Source organism: Heptranchias perlo, chromosome 6 (genome assembly GCF_035084215.1).
Source record: "Heptranchias perlo isolate sHepPer1 chromosome 6, sHepPer1.hap1, whole genome shotgun sequence".
Lineage (NCBI taxonomy): Eukaryota > Metazoa > Chordata > Chondrichthyes > Hexanchiformes > Hexanchidae > Heptranchias > Heptranchias perlo.
The window spans coordinates 30,459,533-30,477,916 of record NC_090330.1 but is presented as its reverse complement, the minus strand read 5'-3'; the positions used below and the strand labels follow the sequence as shown (position 1 = coordinate 30,477,916).

Here is an 18,384-nt window from a genome sequence, read left to right as displayed (position 1 = left end):
ATAGAGGATTGGTTAACGGACAGAAAACAGAGAGTAGGAATAAATGGGTCATTTTCAGGTTGGCAGGCTCTAACTAGTGGGTGCCACAAGGATCGGTGCTTGAGCCTCAGCTATTTACAATCTACATTAATAACTTAGATGAAGGGACTGAGTGTAATGATTGCAAGTTTGCCGATGATACAAAGCTAGGTGGGAAAGTAAACTGTGAGGAGGACACAAAGAGTCTGCAAAGGGACATAGACTGGTTAAGTGAGTGGGCAGGAAGGTGGCAGATGGTGCATAATGTGGGAAAATGTGAGGTTATTCACTTTGGTAGGAAGAATAGAAAAACAGAATATTTTTAAATGGTGAGAAACTATTAAATGTTGGTGTTCAAAGAGATTTGGGTGTCCTCCTACAAGAAAAACAAAAAGTTAGCATGCAGGTGCAGCAAGCAATTAGGAAAGCAAATGAAACGCTGGCCTTTATTGCAAGGGGGTTGGAGTACAAAAGTAAGGAAATCTTAATACAATCATACAGAGCTTTGGTGAGACTTCACCTGGAGTACTGTGTACAGTTTTGGCCTCTTTATCTAAGGAAGAATATACTTGCCTTAGAGGCGATGCAGCGAAGGTTCACTAGATTAATTCCTGGGTTGAGAGGGTTGTCCCAAGAGGCGAGGTGGAGTAGAATGGGCCTATACTCTCTGGAGTTTAGAAGAATGAGAGGTGATCTCATTGAAACATATAAGATTATGAGGGGGCTTAACAGGGTAGATGCTGAGAGGTTGTTTTCCATGGCTGGAGAGTCTAAAACTAGGGGGTATAGTCGCCGGATAAGGGGTCGGCCATTTAAGACTGAGATGCAGAAGAATTTCTTCACCAAGAGGGTTGTGAACATTTGGAATTCTCTACCCCAGTGGACTGTGGATGCTGAGTCATTGAATATATTCAAGGCTGAGATACAGATTTTTGGTCTTGAGGGGAATCGAGGGATATGGGGATCGGGCAGGGAAGTGGAGTTGAGGTCAAAGATCAGCCATGATCTTATTGAATGGTCAAGGAGCCATGTGGCCTACGCCTGCTCCTATTTCTTGTTCTTATGTATAATGCAGAAATGTGTATAATTTTAGACTTTTATATGAATTGTGGTTTTATATTGTACATGGCAAGGTTTCTCAAAAGAACCTTTCCATGTGTGGCTGTGAAATATTTAGTGTTTTTACAAAACTTATTCCGTTAATGTAAAATCAACTTCATTATCTACTCTGGTATTGTTTTAAATGAATACATTTCACATTGTACAAAACGTTTGTATTTTGTGTTGACACTAACATATGCCTATGTGCCTGAATATGCAACTAAGCAGAAATACAAAGGCAACTACTGAAGGTTGGACCAGTTAGGAGCGGCAGCTCATTTTAAAACGTTGGTGGTATATTGTTTTCCCTGCGAACCAATGCCATTTCTCTGCTATTTGTACAGCTACTTTAATTGCTATCCCCTTTTAACTAGAGAACACGGAGTGGAAATGTCACAATGGTGAAGAAGGGGGCATGTTCTTCTGAGGTTGAGGCTGATCCACTTTGTTGGGGTGACTGCACAGTTCTGGCCTCCATATTATAGAAAGGATGTGGAGGCATTGGAGGGGTGCAAACAAGTTTCACAAGGATGATACCAGAACTGAGAGGATATGCTTATCAGGAAAGGCTGAACGTGTAATGGCTCTTTTCTCCAGAAAAAAGGCTGAGGGGTGACCTGATAGAGGTTTTTAAGATGATGATAGGGTTTGATCGGGGAGACAGAGAAAATGTTTCCACTTGTGGGGGAGTCCAAAACTAGAAGTCATAAACATAAAATAGTTGCTAATAAATCCAGTATGGAATTCAGGAGAAACTTCTTTACTCAAAGAGTGATAAGAATGTGGAATGCGCTACCACAAGGAGTAGTTGAGGCAAATAGCATCGATGCATTTAAGGGGAAGCTAGATTAGCACATGAGCGAGAAAGGAATAGAAGGGTATCCTGATCGGGTTAGATGAAGTAGGGAGGGAAGAGGCTCGTGTGAAGCATAAGCCCCGGCATAGACCAGTTGGGCCAAATGTCCTGTTTCTGTGCTGTAATTTCAATGCAGCTTGATGATAGCTCTGCACTGCACTTTGCTTTGACTACAGTGTGTTGGATGCTACCATTAGGTACAAAGAGAAACATCAATCAAATTCAACATTCACTTTAATACTCCTATGAACAAATACTTTACAAATAAAAGAATTCTGCTAGTCACTGTTGCTGCTCAGTGAGTTTGCTGGTTGTAAACTTATAGTGCAAACCTCTATTCTTCGGCCTTTAAAGTATGTTGCAAGCAGAGTGAGATTTGACTATGATCTATCTTTGAAGTGTGCTGAGGTCACAACTGCACATAATTCTATGCCAAGACTTTCCTGGAAATCAACTACAACAGGACCTAACCTCTGGAGTCTTGATATCATCATAACATTATTATGGAGACTGTTTACAGTTTTCTTCTAAAATTTTGAAGCAGGCCCAATATTTAACAGTAATACAAGCTGACTGAAATAGTACAATAAAAGCGTTACCATGGGGTAACAGAATGAAACATTGCAACTACTAACAGCCACTCACATAGTTAACTTGCATTCCTTTAAGACGATTAGTCAAAGGTGAAAACATGTAGAATATTAAGAGAGGCTTTTACCCAGAGGATTCGCAGGAGACCTTAATCAGGTCAGTTTGACCTAAATCCCAGAGGTGCAAACACATCGTTAAAACTTACATGGCACTATTGATCCCCGTTTGATGTCTACATACAACAATTTATTTTTGCTTCCAATTCACAATACAGGTAGTACTAAATACACACGTAACAAAACAACTCCATTCTAGACATCTTCACACACACTGTAATAGAGCAGTGTACAGGTTTCATGCCCGTCATCCCTATCAGTCAACGCCTCAGCTCATGCCTCTACTTGCCTTAGATTTCAAAACAAACTGACTGTTTTCAAAGTCAATCTGGTCTGATAACTTCAGCATACAGTAAAACTAATTCTCTCCATCAACTGTTTTGTGCAAAGCATGCGATTTACTAAAAATAAAACTATGTACTGGGCAGTGACATCCACTGATTCTACCTACTGCCTTTGGAAAACCAAATATATTACATTATTTTAAATTTACCATTTTGCATTCCTCAAGGTGAGTGATGTCAGTGCTGGGGAATGCAACCTTTTCCATTTGAAAGTCAAGCACAGCATGAGGAGATGCAAATGCAAACACCCTCCCCTCTGCCCCGACAAAGCACCTACATCTCTACCATCCCCGTGCCAACCATTCATTTCGCCTTTGTGACTGAGGTAGCCGATTTAGAAGATAAGAAAGCATGAAAGAAAAATCCAAATTCCTTGGCGATCAAAACAGTTTCTTTCAGGGATCAATTTGCTCAAGGGCTCTATCAGACTCACTTAAACTCCTAAAAAGAAAAAGTTCTACAAAAATTTCTTCCTGACACCCTATCAAGTAAATATCAACAATGTAACAATCCACATTTTTCAGTACTGGAAGACTGCTTTCCACAGATGACAGGTCCAGGAACCAAAGTATACAGTAGAGCATTTGAACATTTCTATCTATTCTTATCCCTATGACCTTATACCCCACCCCAATCCAATATTTATCCAGCTTTTTTCTTAAAGGAGCCAACTGACAAAGCATTAACTGCTACCTGGGATTCTATTCCACACATGCACAACTCTGTACAGGAAATGTCCTGTAAATTGCTTGACTTGTTTTCTAAAAATAGGGTAAAATTTCAGTTAAAATGGCCACACAATATGGAATCAGTAGTTAAACTGAATGCCCGCAAATAGCTAGGAAAACAAACCTAATTAAAACCTTGAAGATGTTTATTCAACAGGACCCTCCTTACCAGTGATAAGACAGCTAACTTTGAGGACTGAGCTCCGGCATAGTTCGTTAATGGGACATTAATATGCCATACCTTATCTGGTCCTTGCTTAAAACAAGGGACAGTGCCCATGTAGCCCTTTGCTTCCTCAACCAAGGGGAGGGCTGAGGCACTGACCTCCTATCCATGATTGGGGCCATCCTTGTTAATGACCCTGGATTGAGACAATTGATCTTTATTGTATCAGTTTGAAGCAGGTGAGGCACAAAATTTCACAAACTGACCCGTCTGGTTCAATACACAACTTCAAACCCTGTGACTTCCCCCTTTTAAAACCTGTGTTTCAAAACAACTCAATTGCAAAGCACTTTCATCAAAAAAAAATCAGAAATCCAAAAGAGTTTGTTTTTTCCCGCTCCACTCTTTCCTGATCTATAATGTATGTGTCCACCTCTAATTGTGCAGTTTTGAAGAAAGATACATATCCGAAACATTGATCACTCTCTCCACAGGTGCTAACTGGCCTGCCGTACGTTTCCCAACTTTTCTGTTTTTATTTCCCCTTCCTTTCTAATGGGAATTGTAAACAATTTTACAACACCAAGTTATAGTCCAGCAATTTTATTTTAAATTCACAAGCTTTCGGAGGCTTCCTCCTTCCTCAGGTGAACGATGTGAGACAATTGATCTTTATTGTATCAGTTTGAAGCAGGTGAGGCACAAAATTTCACAAACTGACCCGTCTGGTTCAAGACACAACTTCAAAACTTTCACATCGTTCACCTGAGGAAGGAGGAAGCCTCCGAAAGCTTGTGAATTTAAAATAAAATTGCTGGACTATAACTTGGTGTTGTAAAATTGTTTACAATTGTCAACCCCAGTCCATCACCGGCATCTCCACATCATTTCTAATGGGAACCTATTAACTATAAGCATGGTTTGTTTTTCCTGTTCCAATGTTCATTACTTACTTTTACTCACAATAAATTCCATCTCCTTAGTCCATCCATTTTATCAGTCCAGATACCTTTAAATAATCAGTTACATTTGTCACCAATTAAAATCTTAATCAGTTTCATACAGTGAACCTAAGTCCAGTAGAAACTTTCTATGATTTTATGAAAGTAGGCACAAATCATCTCAAACTTTCATTCAAGACTAATTCAGCCAGGAGGGAGACTAACATTCCATCTGTCTGACTTGGCTTTCTGTGCATCTCCCTGGTGTCACAACATTCAGCCCTCTCTCTGAAACTTCCTCCCTAAAACCCTACCCTTCACTACTTCTCTCCTCACCTTTAAAGGCCATCCCAGACTCTTCCATCACCATCCCGGGGTATGTCCTGTCCCACCGGCAGGACAGACCCACCAGAGGTGGTGGTACAGTTATATACAGTCAGGAGGGTGTGGCCCTGGGAGTGCTCAACATTGATTCCGGACCCCATGAAATCTTATGTAATCAGGTCAAACATGGGCAAGGAAACCTCCTGCTGATTACCACCTATCGCCCTCCCTCAGCTGATGAATCAGTCCTCCTCCATGTTGAGCACCACTTGCACTGAGAGTAGCAAGGGCACAGAATGTACTCTGGGTGGGGAACTTCAATGTCCATCACCAAGAGTGGCTCGGTAGCACCACAACTGACCAAGCTGGCCGAGTCCTGAAGGACATAGCTGCCAGACTGGGCCTGCGGCTAGCGAACCAACACGAGGGAAAAACTTACTTGACCTCATCCTCACCAATCTACCTGTCGCAGATGCATCTGTCCATGACAGTATTGGTAGGAGTGACCACCGCACAGTCCTCGTGGAGACGAAGTCCCGTCTTCGCACTGAGGACACCATCCAACGTGTTGTGTGGCACTATCACCGTGTTAAATGGGATAGATTCAGAGCAGATCTAGCAGCTCAAAACTGGGCATCCATGAGGCGCGTTGGCCATCAGCAGCAGTAGAATTGTATTCCAGCACAATCTGTAACCTCATGAGCCGGCATATTCCTCACTCTACCATTACCAACAAGCCAGGGGATCAACCCTGGTTCAATAAGGAGTGTAGAAGAGCATGCCAGGAGCAACACCAGGCGTACCTAAAAATGAGGTGCCATCCTGATGAAGCTACAACTCAGGACTACATGCATGCTAAACAGCGGAAGCAACATGCTATAGACAGAGTTAAGCGATTCCACAACCAACGGGTCAGATCAAAGCTCTGCAGTCCTGCCACATCCAGTCGTGAATGGTGGTGGACAATTAAACAACTAACGGGAGGAGGAGGCTCTGTAAACATCCCCATCCTCAATGATGGCAGAGTCCAGCACGTGAGTGCAAAAGGCAAGGCTGAAGCGTTTGCAACCATCTTCAGCCAGAAGTGTCGAGTGGATGATCCGTCTCGGCCTCCTCCCGATATCCCCACAATCACAGAAGCCAGTCTTCAGCCAATTCGATTCACTCCATGTGAAATCAAGAAACGGCTGAGTCCACTGGTTACAGCAAAGGCTATGGGCCCGACAACATCCCAACTGTGGTGCTGAAGACTTGTGCTCCAGAACGAGCCGTGCCTCTAGCCAAGCCATTCCAGTACAGCTGCAACATTGGCATCTACCAGACAATGTGGAAAATTGCCCATGTATGTCCTGTCCACAAAAAGCAGGACAAATCCAATCTGGCCAATTACCACCCCGTCAGTCTACTCTCAATCATCAGCAAAGTGATGGAAGGTGTCGTTGACAGTGCTATCAGGCGGCACTTACTCACCAATAACCTGCTCACCGATGCTCAGTTTGGGTTCCGCCAGGACCACTCAGTTCTAGACCTCATTACAGCCTTGGTCCAAACATGGACAAAGGAGCTGAATTCCAGAGGTGACATGAGAGTGACTGCCCTTGACATCAAGGCAGCATTTGACCAAGTGTGGCACCAAGTAGCCCTAGTAAAATAGAAGTCAATGGGAATCAGGGGGAAAACTCTCCAGTGGCTGGAGTCATACCTAGCACAAAGGAAGATGGTAGTGGTTGTTGGAGACCAATCATCTCAGCCCCAGGACATTGCTGCAGGAGTTCCTCAGGGCAGTGTTCTGGGCCCAACCATCTTCAGCTGCTTCATCAATGACCTTCCCTCCATCATAAGGTCAGAAATGGGGATGTTCGCTGATGATTGCACAGTGTTCAGTTCCATTCGCAACCCCTCAGATAATGAAGCAGTCCGTGCCCGCATGCAGCAAGACCTGGACAACATCCAGGCTTGGGCTGATAAGTGGCAAGTAATATTCGCGCCAGACAAGTGCCAGGCAACAACCATCTCCAACAAGAGAGAATCTAACCACCTCCCTTTGACATTCAACAGCATTACCATCGCCGAATCCCCCACCATCAACATCCTGGGGGTCACCATTGACCAGAAACTTAACTGGACCAGCCATATAAATACTGTGGTTACAAGAACAGGTCAGAGGCTGGGTATTCTGCGGCGAGTGACTCACCTCCTAACTCCCCAAAGCCTTTCCACCATCTACAAGGCACAAGTCAGGAGTGTGATGGAATACTCTCCACTTGCCTGGATGAGTGCAGCTCCAACAACACAAGAAGCTCAACACCGTCCAGGACAAAGCAGCCAGCTTGATTGGCACCCCATCCACCACCCTAAACATTCACTCCCTTCACCACCTGTGCACTGTGGCTGCAGTGTGTACCATCCACAGGATGCACTGCAGCAACTCGCCAAGGCTTCTTCAACAGCACCTCCCAAACCCGCGACTTCTACCACCCAGAAAGCAAGGGCAGCAGGCACATGGGAACACCACCACCTGCACGTTCCCCTCCAAGTCACACACCATCCCGACTTGGAAATATATCGCCGTTCCTTCATCATCGCTGGGTCAAAATCCTGGATCTCCCTTCCTAACAGCATTGTGGGACAGCCTTCACCACACGGACTGCAGCGGTTCAAGAAGGCGGCTCACCACCACCTTCTCAAGGGCAATTAGGGATGGGCAATAAATGCTGGCCTTGCCAGCGACGCCCACATTCCATGAACGAATTTAAAAAAATAATATTTTCAAACATGATTTCAGTCACCTCTCCTAAGTCTCCATCAAAAGGCTCAGGTTCCATTTTGCTCATCTTCTATCAAACACCTCCAGACATTTTCTACATTAAAAGGCACTATATAATTACCAATAATTCTTGTCTGGGCAGCACAGACACTATTCTAATCCACTGTACTATCCAGTCAGAGTGAATACGTGACATGATAGTCTTTTCACAGTAATTTTTCAAGTAAAGCTTACTTTCCACAGAAATAGTGCACTTGGCTCTAGATAGAAATAATGTAGGTTACAGTTCTATTGCTAACAACATTTTAATAGTCTATACTTCCACTTGGTTGACTACTGTATCCATTTCATTACGGCAGAAAGTAACTCAACAAATAAGTTACAAGAATATGATGTGCCAAGCCATAGATCCATTTGCTTTGTTGGACATCTGAACCTGGTAGGCTCCTCCGCAGAGTTCAAAGAGACAATCTTTCATGGAAGTTGAAAGAACAGATTAATATCGTCAAAGGGGATTTCCACACACCACACTCCTTTTGCATTGTATCATCTGGGTTGTTTAAAGTCAACGTCCTACAATCTGTTGCTGTTAATAAACAGCAAAACATGTGAAGACGACGTTACTACAAGCACTATAACTGTCATACAGAATGATAAAAGAAAAATGAGAATACAAGAAAAGCAAGTGTGGAATCGGAAAAGGCCAAGCCCTTAATAGATGATGAACTACTTGCTGGATCATGAGTTCTACCCAACCCATTGGATTCCCAAAAGGAAATAACCAACCACAGGTCACCCTTCTGTGAAATCTCCCTGACCACAAAGGAAACAAGAGCAAAATTTCAACATTTAGGCAGCTCATCTATGATCCCAGCAGCACACAAACTATTCTGCTCTGAAAGATGATTTGATCATCTGCACCTATTTTATAGCTTTCAGTCCTATTCTGATATAGATATTTATCCAAATGTTTTCCCCAAACCACTTACAAAGGTGATTAACAGAGAATTTAGCTGAAAGCCCAAAAAGGTCTGTCTTTCACTAGTCAGAATGTCACACATGCAAAGTGCACATAATACTTGCTTAATTAGCTCAATCATATTCATAAGAAAGCAACAGAAAACTTAACTGAACAACATCTGAAGTATTACTCAGGTAGAAAAGATACCAATGAACAAACAGCAAGCAGGTAGAAAACTAAATCAAGCAGCTACAAATAAACGAACAAGGAGGAGACAGCAAACCAATTCAATTGCTCAAAATATTTTTTGAAAATCCTTTCAGCTACTTGCTATCAAGAACCAATGAATATTGTAGTCAAATTTCTAGCATAAATCAAAATTTAGTTGGGGGGGGGGGAAAAAAAATCAACAAATGTTACATTACACAACTGTATCAATACTTCAAAAGGTACTTCAATGGCTGTAGCTTTGTAACGTCCTGGAGTTGTGAAAAGTCATTACATAAATGCACGTTCTTTCTTCTCTTTCTTAAAGATACCCATATTAATTGTGCTATCTTAAATATGCCTCCAACAATTTTCAGCCAGGGGTAAGCCTGCTCCTCTCTCAAGGACATTGGGTTGGCTTTTGCTGCATTTCAGGAAATGGGTCATTTTATCGAGACCATCAATTGCCCGCTCAGGACCTCCCTCAACTATCTTTATTTCTGGAGCACACATGATCTCTGCTCCTCAATACCAGGTGCTACATTTTCTGTGCATGCACGCATCATATCCCTCCGTTCCAGCTTTTTTGATGTTTGTTCATGTGTGCTGCTAATCCCCTCTGACCTCAACTTTTTTCTCCTGATAAGCCTCTACATTATTATCATCAGCCCGCATTCACTCCCTGCCTGCCGACTCCAAATGATGCATGGCTCCTGGCCCCAACCTGCTCAACCCTATTTTAACCTCTGGGCCTGGGCCTCTACTTCACGTTTTCATACTTCACCATATTCCTGACACAGTCCAAATCAGCAGTTACAGGTTATACCCTTCTGCTGTAAGCAGTCGAGATAAATTAACAGACAGAATGTTGATGAAGACATGCTAAGTCAGACTGTGTACCTGATAGAGCTAGCATGTCCAAGTTGTTAGCAGCAGAATACTCCAAGTAGCACAATTGTCATCATTCTATAATGTATTGAGGGTAGGAATTTAAAATAGCACAGTAGAAAAACTGAAAATTAATTTCAAGGATATTAAGAAATCATGTTTATTTTGTGCATATTAGCAGCATGAAAAGAGTATCCCATGAGACAAAAAGTTCATTTTTATATGATTTACAAGGCAATACAGAAAAATGTGACTTACTTTTGGCAAAAAGATTTTGGTTATTTTACTCAATATTAAATAAAAATATGTTCATAAAATTAAAAGCAGTATTTATTTTTAAAATTCTGTAACTGAGTACTCTGGTGTTGTGCAGCCCCTTCCGCCAATCAGATTACAGAACTTTTGTTCATAACATGCTGATACCATTAGGCGGCAGATGCAGGTTAAAAGAACTTGCACTTATAAAGCACCTTGCACATCTCCAGAATATCCAAGTGCTTTACAGCCAATAAATTACGCTTGAAGTGTAGTCATTGTTATCAAAGCAAATGCAGCAGCCATTTGTGCATAGCAAGGTCACACAAATAGCAAATGAGATAAATGGCCAGTTGATTTGTTTTGCCAACATTGGTTGAGGGACGAATATTGCCCAGGAGATGAGAACATCCTGCTCTTCTTCTAATAGTGCCATGGGATCTTTTACATCCACTTGAAAAGAAAGACAGGGCCTCGGTTTAACACCTCAGCTGGAAGCCAGCGCCTCCAATAATGCAGCACTTCCTCACTACTGTACTAAAATATCAGACTAGATGATGTGCTCATTCTAGAGTGGGGCCCGAATGCACAACCATCTGACTCAAAGGCAAGACTGCTACCAAATGAGCTAAACTAATGCTTAGCAGATTCGGCCTGCTCATTGCTGTTTGTGGCATCTTGCTGTGCATAAACTGTTTGCCACATTTACCTACAAAGTCAGTGACTACATTTCAAAAGTAATTAAATTGGCTGTGAAGAGCTTTGGGACATCTTGAGGACATAAAAGATACAAAAATAAATGCCAAGTTTTTCATGTTTGTGAAGAAAGGCTCAAAGAATTGTGTCTTTTTCACTGGAAAAGAGATGGTTAAGGGGGATCGAATGAGGTTCTCAAATTATGAAAAGTATTGAAAGGGTAAACAGTGAAAGAATATTTCCAATGATTTGTTACTGATTTGCCAAAGACCCAGGAATAACATTAAAAGATTGAAAGGGGCAGTTAGAAGAAATGTTTTCACACAAAAGGTTATAAGGACATGGAATACTTTATCACAATGACTATTGAGGCAGAGTTTATAACATTTAAAGGATAATTGGATAAGTATTCCAAAAGGAAGAATATAAGATGGGGAAAGGGAAGAGAAATTGAATTGGATAGGTTTAGGAGAAGAACTACAACAATCATAATGGGCTGAACGGCACAGTAATTTCCACCCCATATAAATCCACGAGATGAACTAATAAGGCAATGTGAATTTTGTGGGTTAAGGCCATTATAAAACATACCATGATTAGTACCAGGGATCTGCTGGTATATTAATATATATCCACTTGCTTGACAAGTATATCAGTATAATTATACACAATTATCAATATAGACCCAATATAAATATATTTTGAAATAAAAATGTATTGGAATTATTAACTCTGATTCAAGCTTTATTTTCAGTTTCAGCCTTTCCAGAAGAACTGCATTAAAAGCCTTAATGAAATCCAAGTACACCACTTATCCCTTTCAAGCTCCTTTGTCACACCCTCAAAAGAAAACCAGTAAATTAGACAGGAAAACCCTCCTCCTAATTATCCCATAATGCCTATTTTTTATTATTTTATTTCTATCCAGATGCTCCATATTCTTATCTTTAATAAGGATTTCCATAACTTTATCCACAATCGACATCAAACTCGACTGCAGTTTGTCATTTTTGCTACCTTAAAAAAAAAATAGGCCTAACATCTGCCTTTCATGCCAGTGGGCATGATAGTACCTGTGTGTGTGCAGCTCAATGTTTCTTTTTGTAATAAACTCGTTAACCTACATTGTTCTTTGAATGCAGGTAGATCACATTCCAATCGGGACATTTACCCTGATTTTATAATAAAAATCACTCTGAACAAAATTGATGGACGGATGAAAATGCTATGACTGGATCTGTAGACTATACGTCATAGCTCTGCAAAATAACATCCCATCCCTCCCCCCTTTTGGTAAAAGACATGGACTTCAGCAATAAAATTTAAACAGAAAATTTTGTACCCAACTTTACTCCCCATTCCCTTGTTTGTGAACCAACCAAAAAAAAAAATCAGACAGTAATCAAATTAACCAGCTGAAAATTCAAAGTATATTATTACACCTTTATACCACACCAATCTATTATTCTGCACAGCTGGTTTCTTGCAGTTGAGACTGTTCAAATGGGGTTTACTGCAGTTTGCAACAGACTCCATGTGCTCACAATCATCCCTATTATTAACAGACATACATCAGTAGCAAGCCACTAATGTGTCACCTAGCTTGGAAGAAAATTAACACTGTGGTTGTTAAGTCAAAAAGGGAATGGAGAAAAACATCCAAGGAGGAAGGACTGAAACCACATTAAGGGTAGGATGTGGATTTCCCCTGTGATTCAGAGTTAGCAATCTCAGCTCATTGGTAATGGTGCCATTGAATCCTTCAACATGTATTTTGAACTAAGTCCTTCAATTGGACTCATGAAAACCCTTTTTTTGATATAATGATTCCTAATTAAAAAGTCTGGAAATGCTAATTAAATCTCTAGATCAACAATTATGACAAGCTTTGTAATCACCACATAGAGGAGCAATACTACAAAATGCCAATACAAAATTGAATCCTCACAAGATAAGTATAGACAAGGAAGATCATTAGGCCCATTTTAGCTCACCCATCTCAAAAAAACTATAATCCCATCATATCATTAACTCAGGGTTTTGCCTCCATTACTGTACCCAGAGGTTAACTGCTCTTCGTATGACTAACTTCCCATTATGCACCCTTAACTTGCCCTTCACAAGTTTGAACCTGTGCCCCTTTTGTCCTACTTTCATGACATAGCTTAAAGAAGTGTTCTGATTTTACCTTTTCTACACCATTTACTGTTTTATATAAGCCTTTAGAAAGTCCCTGCCAGTTACATTCTTTCAAGGATAAATCGCCGAAGTTTCTCTACTCTTTCCTCATAATTCAATTTTCCGGCACTAAGGGGGTGATTTTAAACCCGAAGAACAGGTGGGTTGGGGTAGGGTAGGGGTTGAAAATAGTTGTTTTTTTGGGTCGCAACTGTAAAATTTTCGGACTTTGCATTCCCAGTGGGAAGACTGTACTTTTCCGCGCCGACGTTAAACCCGGAAATAAAGCCGAGTTGCGGTCACGACCCAAAAAACATCTGTTTTTAACTCCCACCCGCTCTTGTGGTTTAAAATCACCCCCTAGGGTTCAGCCTGATTGCATTGCCATAAGAACATAAGGAATAGGAGCAGGAGTAAGCCATGTGGCCCCTCGAGCCTGCTCTGCCATTCAATAAGATCATGGATGATCTTCGACCCCAACTCATTATGATGTGACATGCATTGCCTGAAAGGGTGGTAGATGCAGATTCAGTCGTGGCTTTCAAAAAGGAATTGGATAAATATTTGAAGGGAAAAAATTTGCAGGGCTACAGGGAAAGAGCGGGGAAAACGGGACGAATGGATGGCTCTTACAAAGAGCCGGCATAGGTTCGATGGGTCGAATGACCTCCTTCTGTGCTGTAACGATTCTATGATTCTATAACTCCACTTTCCTGCCCAATCCCCATATCCCTTAGAGTCCAAAAATCTATTCTCAGCCTTGAATATACTCAACGACTCAGCATCCACAGCCCTCTGGAGTTCAGAATTTCAAAGATTCACCACCCTCTGAGTGAAGAAATTTCTCCTCATCTCAGTCCTAAATGGTCGACCTCTTAACCGGAGACTATGCCCCCTAATTCTAGACTCTCCAGCCAGGGGAAACAGCCTCTCAGCAGCTACCCTGTCAAGCCATCTAAGAATTTTATATGTTTCAATGAGATCACCTCTCATTCTTCTAAATCCCAGAGAACATGGGCCCATTTTATTCAGTCTCTCCTCATCGGACAATCCTCTCATCCCAGGAATCAATCTAGCAAACCTTCGTTGCACCGCCTCTGAGGTAAGTATGCCCTTCCTTAGGCAAGGAGACCAAAACTGCACACAATACACCAGGTGTAGTCTCACCAAAGCCCTGTACAACTGTAGCAAGACTTCCTTTCTCTTGTACTCCAACCCCCTTGCAATAAAGGTCAACATACCATTTGCCTTCCTAATTGCTTGCTGTACCTACATGTTTACTTTCTGTGTTTTGGGTACATAAACACCCAAATCCCTCTGAACACCAACATTTAACACAGTTTCTCACCATTTAAAAAATATTCTGTTTTTCTATTCTTCCTACCAAAGTCAATAACCTCACATTTCCCCACATTATACTCCATCTGCCACCTTCCTGCCCACTCACTTAATCCTTTGCTGACTCTGTGTCCTCCTCACAGCTTACTTTCCCACCTAACTTTGTACCATCAGCAAACTTGGATACATTACACTCAGTCCCTTCATCTAAGTCATCAATATAGATTGTAAATACCTGAGGCCCACGAACTGATCCTTGCGGCCCCCACTAGTTACAGCCTGCCAATCTGAAAATGACCCGTTTATTCCTACTCTGTTTTCTGTCCGTTAACCAATCCTCCATCCATGCTAACATATTACCTCCAACCCCACGAGCGCTTATCTTGTGTAACAACCTCGTGTGGCACCTTATCGAATGCCTTTTGAAAATCCAAATATGCTACGTCCTCTGGTTCCGCTTTATCTACCCTGCTAGTTACTCTCAAAAATCTCTAATAAATTTGTCAAACACAATTTCCCTTTCATAAAACCATGTCGACTCTGCCTAATCATATTATGATCTAAGTGCCCCGTCCTTTATAATGGATTCCAGCATTTTCCCGACAACTGATGTCAGGCTAACTGGCCTGTAGTTCCCCGTTGTCTCTCTCCCTCCTTTCTTGAATAGTGGAGTTATGATTGCTACCTTCCAATTCACTGGGGCCATTCTAGAATATAGAGAATTTTGAAAGATGATAATCAATGCATCCACTATCTCTTCAGCCACCTCTTTTAGAACTCTAGGATGTAGCCCATCAGGTCCAGGGGATTTATCAGCTTTTAGTCCCCTTAATTTCTCCAGTACTTTTTCTTTATTAATCTTAATTACTTTAACAAGTTACCACACGGACTGCAGCGGTTCAATGCGGCGGCTCACCGCCACCTTCTCAAGGGCAATTAGGGATGGGAAATAAATGCTGGCCTTGCCAGCTATGTCCACATCCCATGAACGAATCTCGGCCCCTTGGTTCCCCACTATTTGTGTCTTCTACTGTGAAGACAGATACAAAATATTTGTTTAACGTCTCTGCCATTTCCTTATTCCTCATTATAATTTCTCCTGTCTCAGCCTCTAAGGGACCCAAGTTTACTTTCACTACTCTCTTCCTTTTTACATACTTTTAGAAGCTCTTAAAATCTGTTTTTATATTTCTTGCCAGTTTACTCTCATATTCTATTGTCTCCCTCTTTATTAATTTTTTGCTCATCCTTTGCTGGTTTCTAAAACTCTCCCAATCCTTAGGCTTACTACTCTTCTTGGCAACATTATAAGCCTCTTCTTTTAATCTAATACTATCCTTAACTTCTTTAGTTAGCCACGGATGGTTCACTTTTCATGTAGAGTTTTTATTGCTCAATGGAATGTATATTCGTTGAGAATTATGAAATATTTCTTTAAATGTTTGCCATTGCTTATCCACTGTCATACCTTTTACTCCAATTTCCCAATCTACCTTAGCCAATACGCCCTTCATAACAATGTAATTGGCTTTATTTAAATTTAAGGCTCTAGTTTCAGACTTAAGTACTTCACTCTCAAACTCAATGTGAAAGTCTATCATATTATGATCACTCTTCCCCAGAGGAGCCCCTACAATGAGATTACTAATTAACCCTGTCTCATTACACAAGACAAGATCGAAAATAGCCTGTTCCTTGGTTGGTTCCACGTTGGTTGGACGTATTGTTCCAGGAAACTGTCTTGAATGCATTCCATGAACTTGTCTTCCACACTACCTTCGCCAATTTGATTTGTCCAGTTATATGAAATAGAAGTCCCCCACGATTATTACCTTACCTTTGTTACAAGCTCCAATTATTTCTTGATTAATACTCTGTCTAACAGTATAGCTACTGTTCGGGGGCCTATAAAATACTCCCACCAGTGTTTTCTGCCCCTTGTTATTTCTTATCTCCACCCATACTGATTCTACTTCCTGATCTTCCGAGCGAAGATACTTCCTCACGACTGTCTGTATGTCATCCATTATTATCAGGGCTACAACCCCTCCTTTTCCATTTTGTCTATCTTTTAGAAACATCAAGTAGCCTGGAATATTTAGTTCCCAACCTTGGTCACCTTGCAACCACGTCTCTGTAATGGCTATTAGATCAAACCCATTTATCTCTATTTGTGCCATTAATTTCTCTATCTTGTTACGAATGCTTCGTGCATTCAGATAAAGTGCTTTTAATTTTAACTTTTTACCATTTTTCCCTGATTCGACCTTATTCGCTGATTGCAAATACAGTACAAATAACTGCCTTTTCATGAAGAGGTTGCATCTAAAAACAGGCTACTTCATCAGCTGCAAAGACATGATGCTGACCGAGAAGTACGATGACATTTGGCTCAGGATGCAAAAACCAGTTTATTTTATAAACTAGGACATGTGCTTACAAAACATGTCCGTGGTATCAAAAAAACTGCACGAACACCAAACAAAGCAGGTACAAATCAAGGCAAGTAGGAACAAAACCTGGCGTAGAAATGAAACCGAGAAGATAACAACAGATGGAAGGGGAGGAGGGGTTGTATGTGACCTGAAGGCAGCAGAAGTGGATCAAAGTCGAGTCTTTTTAAGGCTGACAGGAGGGGTCTCCGGTACTCACACATACGCACTGCACCATTTCAAAGCATTTCTGTCAAAAGTGCCATTTGTCAAACACACGGAATATCTCTTGCAATAAACAGGTAGGATGTCAGCTGGCTGATGATCCCTGCGCTCGGACCCAACCCACAAACACTGGGCGAATCAATGGCCACCCAAGGCGATCGGTAGGTAGCTAGCAAGCAAGGGTAATAAGAAACAAGGGCAGGCATGGTGGGAGGCGGGGGCTCGGGGTGAAGCATCTCTGCTCGACCTCTTCGATCAAACGCAAATACTTTTTTTTTAAAAACGGAGACACACGAAACGTGAGCCATTACGATTCAATTGATTCCTGCTCTGTCAGATGAAAAATGCCCCACCCACTTCGATTTTTTTTTTCCCCCACTCACCTCCTGACGAGTGGATTTTTTTTGATTTCCTCGGGAAAGACATCTTGATGCGGCGGCAGCGAGGCGAGGTCGGCTGCTGGTGCTGGCCGTCAGCGGCATGCTCGTCTCCTCTTGAAGTGGGCTCTTTGTGGCGCTTCCTCTCCTCGGCTAATGGCTGGATCCACGGAGCCAAGCCGCTGCACCATGTCTCTGATGGGACCGGCGCATCATTATTGGACAACCGCGAGTGGGGAGAGCACAGAGAAAGAGCATTTAGCAATTGATAGACAGCTAAAAGGGATTATCAGTGGAACAGTCATCTGTTCTGTCATTTTCCTGTTTATTTACATTGGATTATTATAAATAAAAAATGTGTATAAATAAAAGAGCACTCCAGGAAGCTGCACAGATTTGGTTAGTACAATCCCATGTAATCCAGGTTATTCAGTTATGCGTAACAAATATACCCCGAGAGTTTCTATTTTTAAAATTCAAGATGTGATTTTGTCCTCCAGCCTAACCAAAGCTGGCGGGGTCATTCGGGTTAATTCCAAAACATCCACGAGGGAGACATAATCCATGCAAACAATACGGGGGGGGGGGGTGAAGAAGAGGAGTTCCCTCGCCCCCTCCACTTCAATGGTTGCTGTTTAACCTACAAATGTCACTATTATTACTTAACTCCACTACCTTGGTCATCATTTGTTTCCACCAAGAGTATGCCTCCATTAAAAAAAAAACTTATGGTCACTCAAGGACAATAAGAGTGTGTCGCTTCCTCTAATGTTCCCTGCTGCTACTCACTCCATAATTCTTTTGTCTCCATCTCCCTCCAAGTTTCCCTTTTCCCGTCTCCTCTGTAGGTCTCTTATCTGGCCAGGTCTCCCAAC

The 18,384-nt window shown here is 41.7% G+C and overlaps 1 protein-coding gene across 3 annotated transcripts in view; it reads right to left on the bottom strand.

Annotated features, from left to right (window-relative positions):
• atp8a2 (ATPase phospholipid transporting 8A2) overlaps window positions 1–17,743 on the bottom strand; it is a 450,298-nt gene extending 432,555 nt beyond the window's left edge. For all 3 annotated transcript variants that reach the window (XM_067986025.1, XM_067986027.1, XM_067986028.1), the window contains exon 1: window positions 17,516–17,743. In XM_067986025.1, coding sequence (XP_067842126.1) covers window positions 17,516–17,558 — 43 coding nt within the window. In that variant the 5' untranslated portion in view covers window positions 17,559–17,743. The remainder of the gene's footprint in view (window positions 1–17,515) is intronic.
• Between the last annotated feature and the right edge of the window lie 641 nt (window positions 17,744–18,384).